Source organism: Saccopteryx bilineata, chromosome 1 (assembly GCF_036850765.1).
Source record: "Saccopteryx bilineata isolate mSacBil1 chromosome 1, mSacBil1_pri_phased_curated, whole genome shotgun sequence".
In the NCBI taxonomy this organism is placed as follows: domain Eukaryota; kingdom Metazoa; phylum Chordata; class Mammalia; order Chiroptera; family Emballonuridae; genus Saccopteryx; species Saccopteryx bilineata.
In genome coordinates this window covers 203,637,209-203,660,363 of record NC_089490.1, presented here as the reverse complement: position 1 = coordinate 203,660,363, position 23,155 = coordinate 203,637,209, and the positions used below count along the sequence as shown (strand labels likewise).

Sequence of the window (23,155 nt, the reverse complement as noted above, 5' to 3'; positions counted from 1 at the left end):
CCTTTGAAAAGAGGCCAGAAACAGAAACATCAGTGTGAGTGGGCTCGCAGCAGAGAGGGGTCTTTGATTCTTCCCTCCCTCTCCTGTCAAGTCATAACAAAGGGGTCACGCTCATCAAAGACGCCCACGTTTCTCCTTTTATCTGTTTTCCTCCCTGGACTCCCACCCGGAGACTTCCCATCGGGATTACACCGGGGATTACACCGTGCTTCTCTCCCCCTCTCCCCGCCTCTCTCTCCCCATCTCTCCCCGCTGATCTCACCTGCTCTGCTGCAGGGGTCCCAAGCCGGTCCCCCCAGCCCCCACCCCCTGGCCAGGATTTAGTGCCCAACAACGGCTGACGAAGACTTCAATATCTAGAAGCAGGGCCAGCATCTCCTCCCTCTGCTGCTTCTGCCATCTGTACCCATCAGCCCTGGCCTGACATCTCTGCTTCGTGACTACATATTGCCTGTTGCTGCCAAATTAATTATTCCGAACTGTCAGGGTAATATAAAAGGCACATAAAAAAGTTGGCAGGGACCTCAGAAGTCACGTGGCCCAACCGGTCGCCTGAGCAAAAGTCCACTCTGTGCCTCCGTGGGACGCCCTCCCCCTTCCCCCCCGCTGTGGGCACACCCCGGCCGGGCCTTTGCGTGGCTCTTCCTTTCTCCCGCCAGGGACCCACTGTGCACCCTCAGTCAGGCTGACCCCCCGACACCCACATGTGTGATGACAGCCTGCCCCCCACCGCCACCCCCGCCCCGCCTCTCTACTCTTTCACCTGCCGGCATCCTATCTAATCTACGGCCCTGTGCGTTCCATTGTTGACTGACCTGCTCCCCCCCCAAACGAAAACGTGAACACTCCGAGAGCAAGGGTTTGGTTGTCCCCTCCCCAACGTACCCCACCCCCCCGGGCATCTATAGTGGCCCACAGGAGGCTCAGCAGGCATGCATTTCATTGAAGAGAGTGAGTGACGCGGAGGCTGCAACTCAGTGGGCCCCGAATCCTCCTTGGAAAGGTGCTCACTGGGAAAGGTGAGTTCCAAAGATGCTGCCCACTTCTCTAACTCTCAGAGGGTTTCAGAACTCCCCAGCCGCCTGTCCAAATGATCTGAGGAAAGCTTTTGTGCAGCAGTTGGGCCTCTCTTAGCTGCCCCAGCTGTCTCTCAGCGGTGGTCCAAAGGGACCCCCCACCCCACCACCATGCTCAGGTGTGCTCTGACAAAGGCAGAGACGACAGGACTGCCATGTCTCCCTGGGCCTGAATGCACCCTCTTCTGTGACTGTCACCACCATGTCCATCCCCCTTTAGGGCTAGACTTCTCAAGTGGTTCCTTTCCGTTGAACTTGAAGTCAACTTGACATGAACTGGGTCTGCGTAATAGACAATCGCTCTTAATCCGAGATTCCTGTGACTAAGGGGAAAAGGTATTTGTGGATGTTGCTCTTGACCCTCCCTTCCTGTTCCTTCTTGGAAGCTTTCAACTGAGACCCAAGGGCTTGTCACCCCCACCTCCAACCTCCCACTCATCCTCATTCCAGTTCCCCAAATCCTAACCCCGTTCAGAGTTCAGGCCCTTTCCTGTCTAGCAAGATAGTTTAGAGCAGGGATTGGGAACCTATGGTTCATGAGCCAGATGTGGCTCTTTTGATGGCTGCATCTGGCTTGCAGATAAAATGTTTAATAAAAAATAGTAACATTAAAAATATAAAACATTCTCATGTATTACAAAACATTCATTTCCTACAGCTCATGTTCATGGTTGCGGGTGGCTGGAGCTAATCACAGCTGTCCTCAGGGACAACACCAAATTTTTATTGAATAATGTGTAATGTACATGGATCGCTGTTAGGTCAGGAAGTAAACTTCCCTCCTTTTAATCAAGTAGTCAGCTAGCTAATTGCAGAAACCCTTTTGATGAAGAAGATGGTTAAAAGAAAAAAAGATGAGTATTGTACTTTTCAGCGGGAATGGACAGAGGAATTCGCCTTTGTGTAGAGAGCAGGTTTTGCAGTGTGTCTAATATGCAGTGATAAAATTGCATCAATGAAATGGTCAAATATAAATTGGCACTTCAACACATGCCATACTACATTTGCATAGAAATATCCAGCGAGGGACAGCAGGAAGAAAGCATGTCAAGAGCTACTGTGCAGAATGCAAGCTAGTCAGCAGCAACTCCGTGTTTGGACCCAACAAGGGCTACTGTGCAGAATGCAAGCTAGTCAGCAGCAACTCCGTGTTTGGACCCAACAAGGTGACTGGAATTTGGCTAGCTTTGCTGGTGCTTTAGCAATTATGAGAAACAGAAAGCCATTCACAGATGGGGAGTATGCCAAAACATTCATGCTTGTTGTTGCCAGTGAACTTTTTGATGACTTTTCGGATAAAGACAAGATAACCAAACGAATAAAAGACATGCCTCTGTCAGCAAGAACTGTTCACGATCGTACCATCATGATGGCAAATCAAATTGAGGCAACACAGGTGAAGGACATAAATGCAGCACCATTCTTTTCTCTCGCTTTGGATGAGTCAACAGATGTAAGCCATTTATCCCAGTTCAGCATGATTGCAAGGTATGCTGTCGGTGACACACTACGTGAGGAAAGTCTTGCTGTTTTGCCTATGAAAGAGACAACAAGAAGGGAGGATTTACTCAAGTCTTTCACTGAGTTCGCTAAAGAAAAAAATCTACTGATGGATAAACTTATTTTGGTGTGTACTGATGGTGCTCTGTGCATGGTGGGGAAAAACAGAGGATTTGTAGCGCTTCTTCATGAACAGGAAAAGAGACCCATCCTAAGTTTTTACTGCATCCTACATCAGAAGGTGCTTTGTGCTCAGATGTGTAGCGAGCAGCTTGGTGAGGTGATGTCACTGGTCATTCGGGTGGTCAACTTTATTATTGCCCGAGCTTTAAATGATCGCCAGTTTAAAACACTGCTGGATGAAGTTGGGAATAATTATCCTTGTCTGCTTCTTCTACACAGCAATGTGCATTGGTTGTCAAGAGGGAAGGTGCTCAGCCGTTTCGCGGCTTGTCTGAGCTAAATCTGGACTTTTCTTGAAATGAAAAACATCGAGCATCCTGAGTTAGCTAACACTGAGTGGCTCTTGAAGTTCTACTATCTCGTGGACATGACTGAACATCTGAAGCAGCTCAATGTGAAAATGCAAGGCATTGGAAACACAGTCTTATCCCTTCAACAAGCAGTGTTTGCATTTGAAAATAAGCTGGAACTTTTCATCGCCGACACTGAAACAGGTTGTTTACTACACATTGAAAAACTGGGTGAGTTTAAAGATGCATGCAAAGCAAGTGACCCGGCTCAACATCTTGATCTCCAACAGCTAGCGGCCTTCACATCTAATCTCCTACAGCAGGGGTCCCCAAACTTTTTACACAGGGGGCCAGTTCACTGTCCCTCAGACCGTTGGAGGGCATGACTATAAAAAAAAACAACTATGAACAAATCCCTATGCACACTGCACATACCTTATTTTAAAGTAAAAAAACAAAACAGGACAAATACAATATTTAAAATAAAGAACAAGTAAATTTAAATCAACAAACTGACCAGTATTTCGATGGGAACTATGCTCCTCTCACTGACCACCAATGAAAGAGGTGCCCCTTCCGGAAGTGCAGCGGGGGCCGGATAAATGGCCTCAGGGGGCCGCATGTGGCCCGCAGGCCGTAGTTTGGGGACCCCTGTCTACAGTCATTCAAAGCGTGCTTTGGAGAATTTCATGAGCGCACTCGTCTTTTTAAGTTCATCATCCATCCACACTAGTGTGCAGTGGACAGCACCGACCTGAGTTACATCCCCAGTGACTCCATCAGAGATTTTGAGCTACAAGCTGCTGACCTGAAGGCCTCAGACAGGTGGGTGAATAAGTTCAAGTCACTGAATGAAGATTTGGAAAGACTTGCACAACAGCAAGCAGAGTTGGCAAGCAAACACAAGTGGGGAGAAATGAAAAAAACTTCAACTTGCAAACCAGCTGATTGTCAAAACTTGGGATGCGCTTCCCGTCACATACCACACACTGCAGCGTGTGAGTATTGCTGTACTGATGATGTTTGGCTCTATGTATGCATGTGAGCAGTCTTTCTCACATCTAAAGAACATTAAGACCAACCTACATTCATGTTTAACAGATGGAAGTCTCAAGGCCTGCGTGAAGCTTAACCTCACCACGTATCAACCAGACTACAAAGCCATCAGCAAAACCATGCAGCACCAGAAGTCGTATTAATGGTAAGAAGTACTTTATTCAGCCTGACCTGTGGTGGCACAGTGGATAAATCGTCAACCTAGAAATGCTGAGGTTGCCGGTTCAAAACCCTGGGTTTGCCTGGTCAAGGCACATATGGGAGTTGATGCTTCCTGCTCCTCACCCCTCCTCTCTCTCTCTCCCTCTCTCTCTCTCTCTCTCTCTCTCTCTCTTCTCTCTCTATAATGAATAAATAAAAAAAAGAATAATATGATTTCAAAAAAAAAGAAGTACTTTATTCATCATTGGTTAGCATAACAACGTTATTAAAAAGAATTCAGACTTATTGTACTTTAAAAGTGTTGGTCTTACATAAAATGCACACATTTACTTGTATTTAGTGTTAAATATATTGTATGGCTCTCACGGAATTATATTTTAAAATATGTGGCGTTCATGGGTCTCTCAGCCAAAAAGATTTCCGACCCCTGGTTTAGAGGCTCATCGCAGGAATTTACTTTCAACACGAATAGATTTTGCCGTTTAAACACTGGTTATTCTGTGAATGAAAGCGTGTGCCTCCAATCCTGTTTGGGATGCAATGCTTTCATCAACGAACATGTGAATGGACTCTTTATCTGGATATTTCTCCCTTTTCCATCACGACAGCATGGGACACTGGTCACCGGACCTCTTGATTTGCAGGACTCTCGGCGACTCTGATTCATCTGACCTCTTTGATAGATGCTCTGAACCTCCGGGTCATCGTCTGAGCGAAGGAATGACTGGTGCCCACCTGTCATGCGAATACAATGTGATTCCTTCATATGTGACATAAGCACCCAGGATAGGATATGTTTGTTTTTGTTTTTTTAAATAAATGGCAGGTTGTTTGTTGTTTGTTTGGTTGGTTGGTTGATCATCAGGCAGCCAGATTAAAAGGACTGAGGTAAATGTGGTCCATTTAAAGTTGATAGATTATTTGTGGCCCATGTGCCCATTAGGGGACATCTAGTTCCATCACCTTATTTCCCGGGTAGAGGTACTGCAGCTCGGAGGAGCTGAGTGACCTGTTTAGGTCCACACAGCTGTGTGTTGGGCCCAGGTCACTGCCTCCAGTTCTTTCCAGGACGTCACCCTCACCTGTCTTCATGGGCCCCCCCCCCAGAGCTGTGGCAGCCCCCTCAGCTACGTGCTCACCTTCCATTGGTGTAGCCGTCCACGGGAGAGTTCTGCCTCCAGCTGGGTTCCATTGCCTGTCCTCCTCCAGAGAGCACGGGCCCCGCTCATGACTTCTGACATTCCTCCAACCAACTTGCTAAGAAATCGCCACCATCCACGGGTCCTTCCTCACCTCTCCCCGGTGGCGTCCGTGTCCCCGGCATGTGATCGGCATACGTTCTCTTAAAAATAGGAAGCCTCTGTTTGGCTACCTGCTCATTCATCTTGATCTTTGTTTCCGTCTGTCTTTGCTTTGCCCTTTAAAACACGGAGATCGTTTTCCCAGGTCTAGGAGCCAGATGCAAAACGGGCACTGGGGGCTATGGTTTGGTCTCTGCCTGTTACTAAATGTCTCCCTCAGCCCCACTTCTCTCGTAGCTCCCATTTCTGGGGACTCTGCAGTCGGTTCCTTCTACATCTCTCAGCTGTCCCAGCAGGACCTGTACAGGTCTAAGCTATTTGACAAGAATAGGTCCTTTGTGACATTTCTTCCCATAAATGGCTATTTTCAACTGGGATGATCTTCAAATTCCCTGGGCAGGGCCCTGTTTCCCTGAGCCATCCTTCCCTTTCTTTCTTTTGGGATCATTGGTTTTACGTCAGAGCCGCGTTTCTCCGAGCCTGCCAGAGAAATGGTTATTTCTCCTGGTTTCATTGTTCATCTGCCTGCTTTTTCCTAAGAGCACCACCATTTCCTCTGGTACATGAACTCAGCTCCGTGTGGGGAGGGCGGGCAAGAGCCCCTCCGCGGGGAGACAGGCAGGCAGAGGGCCAGGCTCTCCAGGCATTGGAAGAGCCGGTGCAGATGGAAGGGAGGTCGGAGCGTGCAGTCCAGTGCACCCCAGACCATGCGTGATTGCAGACACTGGCTCAGTTACTGCTGCCCACTTCTGAGCACCCTTGTCCCCAGCCTATCGCTCTGGCCTCACACTGATCCTGTGAGCCTCCAGCATCCTTCTAGGACAGTCCACTCTCTTAGGCCACTTAGCGATCAACTGTTCTGATAACCAAGTAAACTTACTTGATACGCTTCACTTTTATTACTTTGTCTCTGGAAGGTTCTTTTCCTGAAACCTAGAATGTGCAGGTCAGTGTTCCTTCAGTGTGCACTGACCTCTGAGGTAACACAGTCCAGACCCTACGGTTACCGTTTGCCTCCATGGTAGCCCCTGTTTCTACTACGTCTGACTCTTGCGGCGTGGTGTAGAGAGCGTTGGCCTGGAATGCTGAGGTCGCGGGTTCAAAACCCTAGGCTTGCCCAGTCACGCACATACAGTGAGCAACTCGCAACTAAAGTGAAGCAACTATGAGTTGATACTTCTTGTTCTGCCCCACCTCTTTAAAATCAATCAATAAAATCTTTTAAAAAAATAAATGGAGTAATTCCCCTTTGCCTACTAGATTGGAAACAAATGCTTTGATTTGATACATATTGTTTCTATTTCATACCTTGACTTGCCACTACAGTCTTATTTTCCAGAAAGCAGACTCTTCTTCTGGACCTGAATGGTGCCCACTGTCCCACACCCGTGCCTGCCCTTGGCCCCCGTCATGCACGGCACAGGTCTCAGAGACACAAACAGAAACAAGACCTCATTACTTCTAAAAGTAAGGCTTGGGAATGGAAAGCTCTTTGACCAGTATTTGTTTTCTCCTCAGTGTAGTTGTAACTCTCAAAAGAATCCAAGAGAAAAGATCAGAGTGAGAAAAATAAGAGTATTCCAATGCAGAAAAGATGAAAGGCATTTTTAGATTAATGTAGAAAATGGTATAATGAGCTCCAATGGCATGAAAGTATCTAATGATAATAACCAGGCTGAAGAATCTGTTCCAAGGGTGGTTAAAAAAAGTAAATGGACTTTTAGAGTTTTATGAAGGAAAGGTTATGTTACACAACCACCGTCTGAAACAATGGTTTAGCCTATCATAAAACAACCTGGCACTTAATTACCTTCATTTCCTGTGCCAAAATAAGCAAGCCACATTTAAACAATGCACACACCCTGTCCCAATGTAGCCCGGTAGGTGTGGTGCGCAGAAATAGTCTGCAACCCAAACAGGGCAGTTATCTGGGCTCACCTGCTACACCTGAAGAAAGGAGCAGACGGGAAGCTGAAAGGGAGGAAGGAGGGTTGAAGTGTAACCATTGTCGTTGGTTGGCGACAAGGATATAGGTGAGTTGGGTTCCAAGCAAACTGGAACTCAGAAACTAGCAGAGATTTTTTTTCATCTACAGTTTACATTCAGTATTATTTTGTATCAGTTTCAGCTGTCCAGCACAAGTGGTCAGACAACCACATCCTGTACAAAGTGTTGATGGCTGTTCTGACAGGTGTGAGGTGACATCTTATTGTGGTTTTAACTTGCATTTCTCCAATCCATTGCTGACGTTAAGCAGCTGTACACAGGTCCATTGGCCATCCATATGTCCTCTTTGAAGAAGCGTCTCTTCAGGTCCTCTGCCTATGTTTTTAATTGGATTATTTGGGGGTTTCTTGATGTTGAGTGGGATAAGTACTTTACATATTTTGGATATAAACCCCTCATCAAATGCATTATTGGCAAATGTGTTCCTCATTTCGGTAGGTGGTCATTAATTTTGTGATGGATTTCTTTACTGTGCAAAAAAACCTTCTTAATACTGCAGCGCCATTTATCAGAGATTCTTTATGACTTTCATTCTGAGGCAGGGACCCTTGAGTGTGTATCTCCAGGAGAGGTGGCTGACACTGTAGGATGAGGAACTTCAGAACAGGGCTTGGCTTAGTGACCTCCGGTCTGTTTACGGAATCCTTCACCTGGTGCTATAAGAAATATCAGCAACATCTCCACCCAGGTCAGGGAAAATGGCTATCATTGGACCTGTGCTGCCCACAAGCGATTTTCAGCAAGCACCATCCAGCAGTTTAACTGAATGCTTCCCAGGCTGTCCCTGTGATGCCCATTTTCAGACTGGTAGTTTCATGTTCAGTATCGGTTGATTTCTCCATGTGAGAGTCAACGCCCTCCACACCTTCTTCACCAACTGAGTCTCAAAGCCATTCTTCTTTGCAAGGGTAACAGAGGCCAAAAATGAGTAAAATGACTTGACATTTCTCCCAGGGCCCCCACCGTCTATCCCACACCGTTCTTGTGGACACGTGGCATGCCTTTCAAAACCCCTCCTTCTGATCTGGGTGGTCTACCTACTGATTGGAAACATAGCTCGAGACTTTTCCTACATGTAACCTTTAGTTAGGAATGTGTTATTCAGTTTGCGACCATACATTTTTCTCATGTTAACATCCGCTTAAAAGATCGTTTCGTCCAGTGATGCAGTTTCACCTAAAAACCAGGGAGGAGGAGTCGCTGGGTAACGGTGAAACGAAGTCACATTCTTCAGGATGCTCTATAAATATGATATATGACTTACAGTTTATTTCTAAATTAATCCACTAAAAAATCCATTTCTTACTAATTTATCAGTTTGTCTTTTTTTTTCTTTTTCCTTTTATCCTGCAAGTTTTTTTCAACACTGTCTGACAATCCTTTGTTGTCTTTACATATTTGTGCACAGGGCACTGTGAAGACCACAGGCTTCTCCGTGTCTGTGGGCTGCAGCTGTCCCCACAGCACAACTCTGATTTGGGGGGAGTGGGATTCCACTCTGGGCCCCCCAAATTGAGAAACTTGGAGGGTTTTCTACGGGGAGCCAAAGCTCACACTAATTCCGTCCTTCTCCTCAGAGTGCACCCTTCAGTTACTGATCACAAGGGACATCGGGCTGTTCCTTCGGGCCAGGAAACAAGTTAAGTGGTGTCTTCTCTGGTATTCTCTCCTACTTCTTATTATTTTAATCGCTACAAATACTAGTCCAGAGAAATAACCAAGTTTTTTGTTTGTTTGTTTGTTTTTCCTCTCCCATACTGGCATTAATTAGACATGAGGAAAAAAATAGGATAAAATAAGCCTGGGTTAAACATTAGGGCAAGAAAGCAGAAAACAACATGGTTTCAGTATGTTGAAATGTTCAAATAACTCACTGACAAGTAATAAAAGAAAGATTTGTTTGGATAGTAGGGAAGAAATGTAGGTCAGTTAGACATTAGGGAAAAAGTCTTGAATGTGGAGGCTATCAGGCAAATAAATAAATAAATAAATGCATCGTGTCCTTCGGTAGAACTAATAACATTTTTGGGATATTTATGTCATTTTTGTACTCAGTTGCTCACCAAACATTTAATAACCTCAAATTAGTATAAACAAATGTCAAAAATAGCAAAAAGACTCAATAAATTGCCTGACCTGTGGTGGCGCAGTGGATAAAGCATTGGCCTGGAAATGGTGAGGTCGCCAGTTCGAAACCCTGGGCTTGCCTGGTCAAGGCACATATGGGAGTTGATGCTTCCAGCTCCCCCCCCCCCATCTCTCCTCTCTCTCTCTCTCTCTCTCTCTCTCTCTGTCTCTCCCTCTCCTCTCTAAAATGAATAAATAAAAAAAAAATTAAAAAAAAAAAAACAAAACAAGACTCAATAAATTATGACGTGTCAACATAATGTAAATTATTAAATCATCTTGCAATGGAGGTTTGAAAACGAAACAGAACATGAAGGGAAATGAAGCAGTAAACAACTGATTCCTGGATGCACACCTACACCCCCATGTATCAGACACAGAAGGATTCAATGTTGCTAAAAATGTTAGGTAGGAAAACAGCAAAATGCAACACAATAAGATAATGACTGTAATAAACTCTGAACGTGTAATAAGCTCTGAACGTGGGAACAAATGATTTTTACTTTCTCATTTTTCTTTGTTATTTATACTAATCAGGATGTGTCCGTACATTCACAGCTTCCTGCTGAGCTCCACAAAGCTGCTGCTTTGTGTCCTACTCAGCCTCCTTGAGACCCATCTGCTACTGCCCTTAAATTCAAAAGAGACCTCCCCCCTCCCTCTCCTTTATGGCTACAAAATAGCCTTCCCCTAACTCCAATTATTTGAAGTAAACTGGAGTCTTCTTCATTCCTTGCAACCACAAAAAAAAAAAAAAAAAAAAAAAAAAAAGAAGAAAGAAAGCAAAATTACAACATATGCAAAAGATAAATCCAATGTCATTCTTCTGCATACCACAAAAAAATATAAATACAACCCGTTCCTTAAAAGCCTCAAACACCGCACAGTGACCAGGTAACATGCTATCCGTCAATTCACTTCAGTATATTTACTGAGCACTTTCTGTGTGTGGGTGAGAACTTTCTATCACTGGGCAGCAAGGAAGACTGGAGAGAGGGGAGGGATGGAGTCTGTGACCCACACAGTTCACGGACCACGAGGGGAGGATGCCGGACACAGGCAAATGAATGGCGTCCCTGCTGTCACAACATTTTAGCATGCGGTCCTCATCCCCGAACACCTAATCTGACCAGTGTGCTCGTGACTTCCCCAGCTGTCTCAGCATCTTGCAGAGACCATGTGGGAAGCTCTTCCTTTTCCACCGAAGGGCTCTCCTCGCAGGAAACGTGTCACACCTGCATGGACCTCGGCGTTTTGCCCAGGACGTTGCCGTGCCTTGTTACAGCCTCCCTCCGTCTGTTCCATGCCCTAGACCACTGCTGGCTTCCAGGGCCCCATCACCCGGCTCTTTCAAGAAGTAAAACCATTCTTTTTAAAATTCCTCATGACAGTGTTTTCCTTAGAACCCATGGAGGACATCACCGCTTAGATTGGGTTCACAGGAACTTAGATTAGATTGGGATCCAATAAGATCCCTCCTCATAAAGAGAAAAACCCTTTATTGCTGGTGAGTGTCGCAGCACAGGAAGATATTTACAGAGCCCAGCACAACAGCTACTTCCACACCTGGCTGACGTGGACTTCGGTGTGTGTGTGTGTGTGTGTGTGTGTGTGTGTGTGTGTGTGTCTTAGGGGACAAGCATTCAAGAGGTCAATTTGCAGGAGTCATGCTCATGACCGTTTTTGAGGAAAAGGCCATGGCAACTTTTTTATTTATTTCAGAAAGTTGTCCACAGGTTTGTGAGGTCTAGGGCTGCAGCTCTGCAGGCAGATGCTGTTCACAGACAAGTCAGGAGCAGGGGCCCTGCAGGACGTCACTGACCACTGACACCATCCCTCCTTGCCTCTGTTTTTTTTTTTCTCTGTAAAATGAGGGTGAGAATATGCTTGTCACAAAGTAATTCTATGTAAGAAATGTGGTAATTTTTTATTGTGGTAAAATATATAATATATAATAAAATTTGCAATGTCAACCGTTTTTATTTTTATTTTATTTCATTTTTCTTCTTTTCCAAGTGAGAGGTGGGGAGATAGAGAGACAGACTCCTGCATGCATCCCAACTGGGATCCACCTGGCAACCCTTGTTTGGGGCCAATGCTCTGCCCATCTGGGGCCATGCTCGTAACAGAGCTATTTTTAGTGCCTGAGAGGCAGAGGCTCCATGGAGCCATCCTCAGCATCCCAGAGTAGATGTGCTCAAACCAATCAAGCCATAGCACAGGAGGGGAAGAGAGAGAGAAAGAGAGAGAGAGAGAGAGAGAGAGAGAGAGAGAACAGGGAGGGGTGGGTGGAGGAGCAGATGGTCTCTTCTCCTGTGTGCCCTGACCAGGAATTGAACCCAAGACATCCACACGCTGGCCCAACACTCTTCCACTGACCCAAGCAGCTAAGGCTAAACCATTTTTAAATATACAGTTCTGTGACATTAATTACTTTCATAATGTTGTACAACCATCACCCCAAACAGAAACCTGTACCTATTAAGAAATCACCCTTCTTTCCCCTGGCCTGTCAGCACCTAGTAATATCTAATCTTCTTTCTCTCTATGAATTTGTCTATTCTAAATAGTTCAGAACATCGGAATCCTATGAAATTTGATTTTGTGTCCATTTACTTCACAGATCATAATGCTTGATATCAGAACTTTATTCTTTTTTATGGCTAACACTCCATGATGTATCTGTACCCCATTTTGCTTATCCACTCATCTATGGATAGACACTTGAGATGGGGAGTCTTAAAGAATACGGGAGCCTACAGCTCTGGAAGCACCTCTCCCACGACCCAGCAAAAGACAGCCCCCAAAGGGAACCACAGGACAGAAGGACAGGGAGCAAAGCCTCGAGGGAGAAGGGAAAGCCCTAGAGTCATTGAGGGAGGACCTAGATCCAGCTGTGCCTGAAGCCAGCCTTAACCCTGAGCTTTTTTCATTCCACGTGCAGAATATTTCTCCACCTTCCTTTGAATTTGTTACATCAGGCTTCTCTGCTCGCAAACACAAATTCTGCTCAACCGACCACTGGTTAAGGGACAGGCTGCTCCATATTCCGGGAAAGTGAATTCGAAAGGTGAGAGGAGGGGTGTCTTTTTATACTTCCTAGGCAAACAAGAGAATCTCTAACACATCCTGACTACGTCCATTCCCGTCCTCATCTTAGCTGTCAAATGCAGTTGTCTGAAGCAGAGAGAATCTTGTCTGTGTGTCCTGTTGCTCCACAGCCGACCTCCAGTCCTTCCAGAAAATGTCATTTCCTGGGCCTAAAGAGTCTTTTCTTCTCATGCCATCTGCAAAATTGATTCTAGGGACGATCACCCAGTGGCTGGCCCCAAGGCACAGTTTTTAATTTTCCTGCCAAACGACTGTCGCTACCCAGCCCCCCTTTGTGTTCATTTACCTTCTTTTACACTTCCTGCTTTAATGAGACCATTCTGCCCCAAAGGTCCTCAGAATTCCTATGAACAGATTTGTAGAAAGCCCCACAATACCTTAATGTCACCATGTTTAAAATGTTCCAGGAACACTACAGTGTGTGAGATGGTATAGAAAGGGGGGAGAGAATTATTATAACAAACGAAATTTTCTAACCACCAATCAAATAATAAAACTCAAGTGGTTCCAGTCTAATCCCTCTGCTCGGCACAGGCCAGAAGAAGCCGACCTTTCCACCAAGTAACAGCTCAATGACGCCCTTTCACAAATAACCGCTTCAGGGCAGCAGCTGGAACGCTCTATAAACTCCGCCCACGTTTTTCTTGCTGTGTAGGCATATGCCCCCTGATCCCCTCCCTCCCTCTGGTCCTTCCTCTCTGAAATCTCCACCCTTCTTTTTCCCCATATGAAAACACACGCAAGCCTGGTCTCTTAGAGAGAAGGGGGCTAGCGTCTGTCCCACCCGCGTCAGGCTCCTCGGCCCTGGGTGCAACCTTGCTGCAGGCTGTGCTCATTTAGAAACATTTCTTCTGGTCTTTCTCTGCACCTTCTCCTTTCCCCACCTCTTCATCCTGCGTTAATTCTCTGTGGCTCCATCCTGAAGGACTTTCAGAAAAGGGGAAGGGCTTTCGTGGAGATGTCCCTGCTCCTGTGCAACAGAAGAATCATTCCCAAGTTCCAAGGGCGACTGCGCCTCATGCAGCCTACTCCTGCATGTTCCGAGCCATAGGACTGCCACTGCTCCCCCTTAAACAAAATGACGACTGTTCATTCACGGGTACCAAGGCAGGCACTATGCTATGGGAGCCCTTCCCATCCATTACATCTTTCAACCTTCCTCACAGCCCGAGCCTCTATCGGCACTTAGACAACATCCGTCTGTCTCACCCTGGATTGCAAGTTGGAATTGTTTCAAAGGGGGAATGTCTGAAAATCCCAACAGGCAGGTGTCACACACGGACCAGGGAATCAGCAGCTGGGGGGGGAGGGGGTCCAGGACCCAGGCATTGGATTGTAAGACTCCCAGGTGACTCCCGAGTGCTGCCAAGGTGGAGACTCACTTCTTTAAGAGGGATTCTCCTTTCAGGGGCTTAGAAAACTCATCTTTGCCTTTTCTTCCCTGAGCCAGTTGCCTTCAAATGTAACAAGTACACACTCTGTGCGTTTCTCCTAAGGGCACCACCATAACTTAGGGTATTTTTGGAAGTCCTTTCTTGGAATTGCTTTTAGTCCATTTGCCAGCCACTGTCTGAAAACCCTTCTCACTGCCCACGGCCAAACCGCAGGGACAGCCACAGAGCCCTGTGTGCCCGTGGGGAGACGGTCCCGTCCCGGGGCTGGGACTGCGCCCACCACAGGAGGAAGGAGGTGCACCTGCCAGGCCCTCGCTCTGCCCCTCGCCCCACAGCCAGTCCCCACCTCACCTTACTGATGCTGAGAGGTGGCGGTTGGGCGGCAGTTGAAACTGACGTCTCACTGCTTCTGGGAGCTCTCCAGAACGAATCCTCCACGCCTCAAGTTCACAAGACCTCAGTCACCAGAAGACCGTTATCCTAGACCCTCCCTTGCCCCTGGACATCCAGGACCTGGACACCCCCCCCCCCTCAGTCTGACTCAAAGCCCCCACTTCCCAACACTTCCGGTGCGCTTTCTCTGCTGTGCGTGGAATTTATCTGGGGACACACACACACAGTCAGTGAATTCAGAGGAACTTTGAGAAAGAGATGAGAAGGGAGCAAAGAGGCCAAACGCAGAGGAACCGGCTGCAGATACAGACAGACAGAGTCCGTGGAGCACAAGCACAAAGGTAAGTTCACCATGGAAGCCTGACGCCGATATCAACAGCACCCCACGCATTCCCCATCTCTTCTCTGGACACTCCTCCTTTGCCGTTCTTGCTCTGAGTGACTTCCGGCTCTGCCACAGGGACAACCTCTCTCAACAGCCACACTATCCCATGCACACAGCAGGCAGCCAGGAATAACGAGCATGGCGCCTAGTCCATCACTAGCTGTGTAGCCCTGGGCAGAGGGGGGGACTGTCCGTGCTGGTGAGATAGCCACGTGGGAGAGTCCGGTCTTCAGATCCAGGGGGAGCCCGGGGCTTATGGTGCGGATGAGAGATACAGACTTCAGAGTCCTCAGCAAAGAAACGGGACTCTGGACCGCAGCCTCTGTGCAGAGGTGAACGAGTGAAGAAGAGAGACCCACGAAGAAGAGAAAGTGTGAGGACTACCCAAAGGCAAAGAAACATAAAGGACGGGGACATAAAGAAAATAAAGAAAGAAGGAAAAGAGGCATTTTTGGAATCCTCCAAGAGAGCAGAGTGGAATTTATCTGGACACCACACACACACACACACACACACACACACACACACAGAGTCAGTGAATTCAGAGGAACTTTGAGAAAGAGATAAAAGGAGAAGGAAGCAAAGAGGCCAAACGCAGAGGAACCGGCTGCAGATACAGACAGACAGAGTCCATGGAGCACAAGCACAAGGCAAGTTCACCACGGGAGCCTGACCACACAGCTCAGAGACCAGACGGGAATCAGAACTTCTGGGAACTGGCTCCTGATTGCTATGGCAACATGACCCCGTTCTTAACTTGGTGATAAAAAGAAAGTTATAAGCAAACACCACTTATTAAAATTCCTGGGGGAAAGAGCCCCCACTCCGGCTAGCTCCGTGTGGGGAGAGTTTTGGGGAGAGCGTGGGAGTGAGTTGGATGGTGGATGAAAAAACCCCTGCTCCTAAGATGTGAATGCGGGCACGGAAAAGGGACCACTGGCTGCCTGTCCCTTGCTGGGCACCTCTGAGAGGCTGAACCTCCACCAGGCGGCCCTCTGGTGAAGGTGATTCTACAAGAAAGCTCCACCTTTATGTTTGTGGCTACATTTGTCTCACCCAGGGCTGTCACTGTACAAAAAGGAAGCTCAACATTGTTGCTCAGTGGTGTGCTGGAAACTGACCAATTTGGGTGTTTTTGGTTTTTTTCAAGGCCTAATTTATAGCCATCGATTTCCATGGTGGAAATCTCCCACTGTGACCTGTTGCAGCAACAGCATGATGTTTTGCACGGGGCACCGGGCAGAGATGTGCGCAGGCAGGCTCAGTGAAAGGCGGCTCAGAGAGTGGGGGGGACCCCATCCAGACGAGCGATGGGTGTGGGGCCGGCACAGGCCGGTCTCTCTGTGCAGCCAGGTCTGAGAACCATGCTGACGGCCGGGTGGCTCAGACTCTCCTGTGAGCCACCTCGGGACTCTGTCAGGATGCAGGCTCTGACTCCCGGTCCCCACAAGGGAGACGGGCGACAAAAATACAAAACACACAAACAAAAACCAACCCAGTCAGTCATTCCCAGCCCTGCCATTGTTAGAAATGATTGAGAGAGGCTTTGCAGACAAGTCACGAACTGGAGGTCTCTGAATTATTTGGAACCAAACCCACAGAAAGGTTTGCTTTCACCCAACGGCATTTTCCTTGTTAAACGGGAGTCAACGACAACATCATCAAAATCTGTCCTCCCAGATTCTCTGGGGAAATAAAAACTAATGAAAGCAATAACAACAAAAGATGTGACCATCAGGGCACCACACTCCCCTCCCCTCAGCAGCCCGGCCCTTTCGAGGGTGGGGAAGGGCAGCAAGTGAGTCTTCTCTCTGAAGCTGTGGCCTTCTGGGGGTCTTCCCACTGCTAGGCAAAGCTCCCCACCTCCACCTGAATGCATTTGGGGGGTGTCCTAGTTTAGGTTTTATATAACTTCCAATATGCTTTTCCCTCCGTGCAGCTACCCACCTGTCTCATTCCCACCACTCCCCACATATCCTCTGTGTTGAAATGCTTTACGTGCTGTTCTTGGAGTACTTCACTTTCTTTCCTGTAAACCTGGGGGTTGACCCTGGTTCCTAGATCACACTCCATCCTCCTTCTCCTCTGGAAACGGTCGGAGTTGTTCTCCCGAACCCAGCACGAGCATCCCCGCCGCGGCAAAGCCTTCCTGACTCCCCCTGCTCCCCCAGAACACCTCCCAGTCTGACTCCAGCATCCCTTAGATGCTTGGTTCCTCCTCTAGCAAATCCTATTTGTTCATTTGGGGGTCTTTCCTGCACTCTGAGGCCCACAAGGCAGAAGTGAGCTTTATTCATGTCTGTATTCCCAAGGTAGAATGCTTTGCCATCAAGGGGATCCTTAATAGCCCTGTGAATTAATAAAATGCTGAGTTAATGTTCAGCTCTTAGATTCCATTCCCTTGAACTTCCTCTTAATGGATCCTGGGAATTCTGTAATTATGATGCCATCCTACCCAGTACAACTTCATTCTCCTGGCCTCCCTGTCCCCAGCACCTCTGCAAGCTCTCTCCTCTCCCTGAACTTCCATTTCTGTGTTGCTTATTCAGATTATAAAGCTATTTATTCTGTAAACCTGGCCCCCAGATAGATACAAGCCACCTCCTAATAAACACTCCTGCATAGAATTATCAAGTCCTCTGGTGAGAAGATCCACTGTGCCGTCCTTCCCCAGCCTCATTCTTCAACAGGTCTCAGGACTAAGGGTCTGCCTCATCCTGCCACCCAGCTACTAGACTCCCCAACATTTTACTGAAACACTGACATCCAGATATACAGAATTAACACGTCTTAGAGCCAAACCAGGTCTTCCCATCGCCAGCAGAAGTTCCCACTTTGCTCAAGTATGTTGTCCTTTAATGATGAAACTAGAACCACCCAGCAATCCAAGTGTGCTTCCTAAATCTGTCTTCAGAAACGTCTGACAATAAAAACTCCTATGCCTTTTCCTAAAAGAAAAAAATAGTTTTATAGGACAATCCAAAGATTTCACGTAAATATTATGGAGTCAGGTACAGTGATTCCATCAAGTGCATAGGAACGTCACTAATCCATCAATCCATGTATAACTCTCTGCATTCCATGTCACTGTTAAGTCAATGCTCCATACTTTTATCCATTTGGAGAAATATTTATATGAGATAGGAAGGACCTTGGCATCCTGATCGACTAACAATAAACAACAAACCATGGGAAATAACAGGAAAAAAGAAAAGAAAAGCAATGCCAGGAAGAGAAGCTGCAGGTCTCAAGTTGGTGAAGGTGGGCTAAAAGAAACACCCTGCCCGAGGCTAAACGGAGTCACCAAGGGGTGGGAAGGGCAGAGCTTGAAGGCATCCTGACCCATTTCTCTCATGGTCTCCCTCTCTCCACCCACTTCATAAGGCCTTTGATGAAGCCACAAGAATACATGCACCCACAGAAACGTGGGTACCACCAAAGCTTCCTCTCCAAGGGGCTCCACAGGCACTGGTAAGAATGCTTACGGGTGACAAGGACTACCATCTAGCTGTGTCTCTGGAAGGATTGGACCGTGTGGGGAAGCGCAGTGTCTGCCTGTCCCCAACCTCCATGCCCTGCCCTGCTCAGGGTCAGTGATGCCCATGTCCTCCCCACGGCTCCCCCCTTGCCAACTAAGGGCAGTGGCAAAGGACTCTTGGCCCCTGTCAGGGGGCAGGCGCAGGGTTTATGTTTGTTCTCTCCCCTGCCTGGCTCTGTTCGTCCAATTCTGTAAAAATGACTGGTCCATTAGATTCCATGTATAAGTGAAATCACATGGCACTTGCTTTTCTCCAATGAACAAAATAAGCAAACGAAATAGAAACAGACTCCTAGATACGGGGAACAGACTGACAGCTGTCAGAGGGGTGGGGGTTGAGGGTGCTGGGTGAAAAAGGTAAAGGGATTAAGCAAAGAAAAAAAGCCTATGGGCACAGATAACTGTGGGGCCTGCAGGAGGAAAGAGGGTGAGGGGGTGGAGGAGGGAGAGGGGGGACAGATGGTGATGGAGGTAGACTGAACGTGGGGTGGTGAACACACAGTGCAGTGTACGGATGACGTACTGTAGAAATGGGCACCTGAAACCTGTGTGATGTTATGTATTAATCAATGTCACACCTAATAAACTAAAAAAAAAAATTTTGAAATGATCTAATATATCCTTTTCTGCAAATGTATTAATATATCTGTTTTGTAAAAATGTTAAGTCCATTATGTATGCTTGGCCTGCAAATAACTGTCCCCCAAAAGCCACACAGGCACTTTGGGGAGTGAGCCTGGAGGTTCAGGGGATGTGATGTTGGAATGTTGGGGCTTTTATTATTTGATATATTTTTATCTGTTATTAAAACTCAGGGAAAAAATCTCGGTAATCACAAAAAAGGAAGCTGACATGACTGGACAGAGGTTAGCTCCCCACCTCTCTGCCCCACCCCACCCCCATCTTTCTTTCCCAAGCGGTTCCCTGACCTGCGTCTACCAGCAACAGAGAGAGAAAACACCGGCTGGACAGAATCACACGTGGCAAAGATAAATAAATAAAACTTGCCTGCCAGCGAGCGCAGGTGAGGAAGTTCTAAGAAAGGCCTGGACTCCTTTGCTAGAGAAAAAAACGTCAGGAGGGCCGAGGAGCAGAGTGGATGTGTGAAGGGGTCCGGGGAGGGGTCCCCTGGAAGGCCGGGGACCGGGGCACGGCAGACTCACCCCCCAGCCAGGTGTCGGAGACGTTCTGGAGCATCGTGACCGGGATGCAGAAGAAGGCGATGAGCAGGTCGCTGAGCGCCAGGGAGCAGATGAAGATGTTGGGGACGGTGCGCATGGCCTTGCGGCGGGTCACCACGTAGACCACCAGCGCGTTGCCGAAGAGCGCCAGCGCGAAAATGAGCCCCCCGGTCAGCACGAGGGCCAGCTTGGCGCGCGCCGGCAGCTCCGGGACGGACACGAGCGGCCGCAGCCTGTACAGCGCGATGAACTGCTCGCGGGTCAGGTTGTGGTCCCGCAGCAGCCGGGAGAACTGCTCCGGGGTGATGTTGAGCGACTGCATGGTGGACGCGGGCGGCCTGGGCGCCGCAGGTGCAGGTGCACAGCCAGGAGTCAGGCGCGGCTGGGAGCACTGGGCCAGACACTCCTGGAGACTCCGGGAAAGTGCTGCGCGCGCCCTTCTCCGGCGCCAGCGCAGCGCAGCGCCCCTGGCTCCTCAGGCTCTGCCCGCTTTTGTATGGCTCCTGGCGGCGAGGAGGTGGGGGGGGGGGGGGGCTGTACCTGCGCGGACACCGCCTCCGCCGGGGAGGGCACACTCCGCTCCCACATCCCTCGTTCCCCAGGTCCTGGGGAGACGAAAAGCCGAGTACTGGCGCTTCCCACCACCTCTCTTGTTTCTCCTCTTAAGAAACAGGGTGGACCACATTTGTTTTTGTTTTTAAAAAAATAATCATAACACAGAAAGATCCCGCATGTCCCTCACCCAGTTCAATACTGATTCTACCTTAGTTAATATGGGACAGTAGAAAAGGAGGAATGTGACCCAGGCCAGGGGGGGGGGGGGGGGGGTCTGTGTCATTTTTATCTCAAGTGGAGATTCCTGGACCCACCCTCAAAACCATCAAAATCAAGACAGAAATCTCTTCTAGCACCAGGAAATCCTCCCTCCAGCTACCTCAGCCTCTCCAGCCTTCCTAAGCACTAAACTGTTCTCCATTCTTCCTTCTGACAGAAGGTTACGTACACAAAACCATGCAGAATACTGACTTTTATTTTCACTCAGCATAACGCTTCAGATTCATCCAAGTTGTTAGGTATATCCATATTATTATTATTATTTCTTCTTCTTCTTCTTCTTCTTCTTTTTCCTCCTCCTCCTCCTCCTCCTCCTCTTCCTCCTCTTCCTCCTCTTCCTCCTCTTCCTCTTCTTCCTCCTCCTCCTCTTTTTTTTCTGAAGGTGACCATAGTTTCTTTAACCATTCACCGATAATAGGACATGTTGGGTGCATCCCGTCTGGGACTATTACAAATAATGCTGCCAGAAAGAATCATGCCCAGGTGTTCCGTGTTGACATACATTTTCATTTCTCTAGGACAGCGGTTCTCAACCTGTGGGTCACGACCCCGGCGGGGGTCGAACGACCAAAACACAGGGGTCGCCTAAAGCCATCGGAAATACATAATATGCGACCCCTGTGTTTTGGTCTTTTGCCCCCTGCCGGGGTCGCGACCCACAGGTTGAGAACCGCTGCCCTAGGAGATGCCAAGAAGTTTGGTTGTCAAGTCTATGGCTTGTGTATCGGTATAGTTAAGACATTGCCAAATTCCTTTCCAGAGTGGCTGTACCGTTCTGCATTCCTGCCAGCCACGTGGGAGATTCAGTTTCTCTGCCTCCTCTCCAGGATTTGATGTTGTCATTTTTTTTTTAATGTTAGCTCTTCTAAATGTGTTGTGATATCTCACTGAATCTTAATTTCCATTTGCCTAAAAGCAATGATGCGGAACATCCTCTTGTATGCTGACCTGCCACTCTAGCTGTCTACTGTGTACTTTGCCCACATTCCAGTTGAATTGTTTGGTTTATCGATTGTTGAGTTTTGAGGGTTCCTTTTATAGGCCAGACACCAGCACTTTGTCAAGTAAGTGGTCTGTAAATGTTTTCTTCTGCTACCTTCTGTTACTTTTCCTCTTCACGGGGTCTCAGATCAGTATTTCACTTCGGTGAAGTCCTAATTTACCCTTTTATTGGTTACACTTGTGATGTCCAGTGTAACTCTTTGCTGAGTCCTGTGCCCTCCCACATTTTCTCCTGTCTTTTCTAACAGCTGTATGGTTTCACCCGTGACTTTTTCAGCCCCCGCTGCAGCACCATCGAGCCATTGTTCATCCCGCCACCCCATACCACGCTGCCTCGAACACTGTCACTGAAATCAGGTCCCGAGGCTACTCCCACTTCATTCTCCTTTTCCTAAATTAGACATTCTAGGGCAGGAGTCGGGAACCTATGGCTTGCGAGCCAGATGTGGCTCTTTTGATGGCTGCATCTGGCTCACAGACAAATCTTTAATAAAAAATAATAATAACGTTAAAAATATAAAACATTCTCATATATTACAATCCATTCATTTCCTACTTCTCATGTTCATGGTTGCGGGTGGCCGGAACCAATCACAGCTATCCTCCGGGACAACACCAAATTTTTATTGGATAATGCGTAATGTGAGGTCAGGAAGTAAACTTCCCTCCTTTTAATCAAGTAGTCAGCTAGCTAATTGCAGAAACCTTTTTGATGAAGAAGATGGTTAAAAGAAAAAAAGATGAGGAGTATCGTACTTTTCAGCAGGAACGTACAGAGGAATTTGCTTTTGTGGAGAGAGCAGGTTCTGCACTGTGTCTAATATGCAATGATAAAATTGCACCATTGAAATGGTCAAATATAAAGTGGTACTTCAACAAACGCCATACTACATTTGCATCAAAATATCCAGCGGGGGACAGCAGGAAGAAAGCATGTCAAGAGCTACTGTGCAGAGTGCAAGCTAGTCAGCAGCAATTCCGTGTTTGGACCCAACAAGGTGACTGGAATTTGGCTAGCTTTGCTGGTGCTTTAGCAATTGTGAGAAACAGAAAGCCATTCACAGATGGGGAGTATGCCAAAACATTCATGCTTGTTGTTGCCAGTGAATTTTTGATAACTTTTCGGATAAAGACAAGATAATCAAGTGAATAAAAGACATGCCTCTGTCGGCAAGAACTGTTCAAGATCGTACCATCATGATGGCAACTCAAATTGAGGCAACACAAGTGAAGGACATAAATGCAGTGCCATTCTTTTCTCTCGCTTTGGATGAGTCAACAGACGTAAGCCATTTATCCCAGTTCAGCGTGATTGCAAGGTATGCTGTCGGTGACACACTACGTGAGGAAAGTCTTGCTGTTTTGCCTGTGAAAGAGACAACAAGAGGAGAGGATTTATTCAAGTCTTTCACTGAGTTCGCTAAAGAAAAAAATCTACTGATGGATAAACTTATTTTGGTGTGTACTGATGGTGCTCTGTGCATGGTGGGGAAAAACAGAGGATTTGTAGCGCTTCTTCATGAACATGAAAAGAGACCCATCCTAAGTTTTTACTGCATCCTACATCAGGAGGCGCTTTGTGCTCAGATGTGTGGCAAGCAGCTTGGTGAGGTGA

The 23,155-nt window shown here is 47.5% G+C and overlaps 1 protein-coding gene across 1 annotated transcript in view; it reads right to left on the bottom strand.

Moving 5' to 3' along the window:
• QRFPR (pyroglutamylated RFamide peptide receptor) overlaps positions 1-20,026 on the bottom strand; it is a 30,835-nt gene extending 10,809 nt beyond the window's left edge. The window contains exon 1 of the mRNA XM_066252702.1: positions 19,687-20,026. Coding sequence (XP_066108799.1) covers positions 19,687-20,026 — 340 coding nt within the window. The remainder of the gene's footprint in view (positions 1-19,686) is intronic.
• Between the last annotated feature and the right edge of the window lie 3,129 nt (positions 20,027-23,155).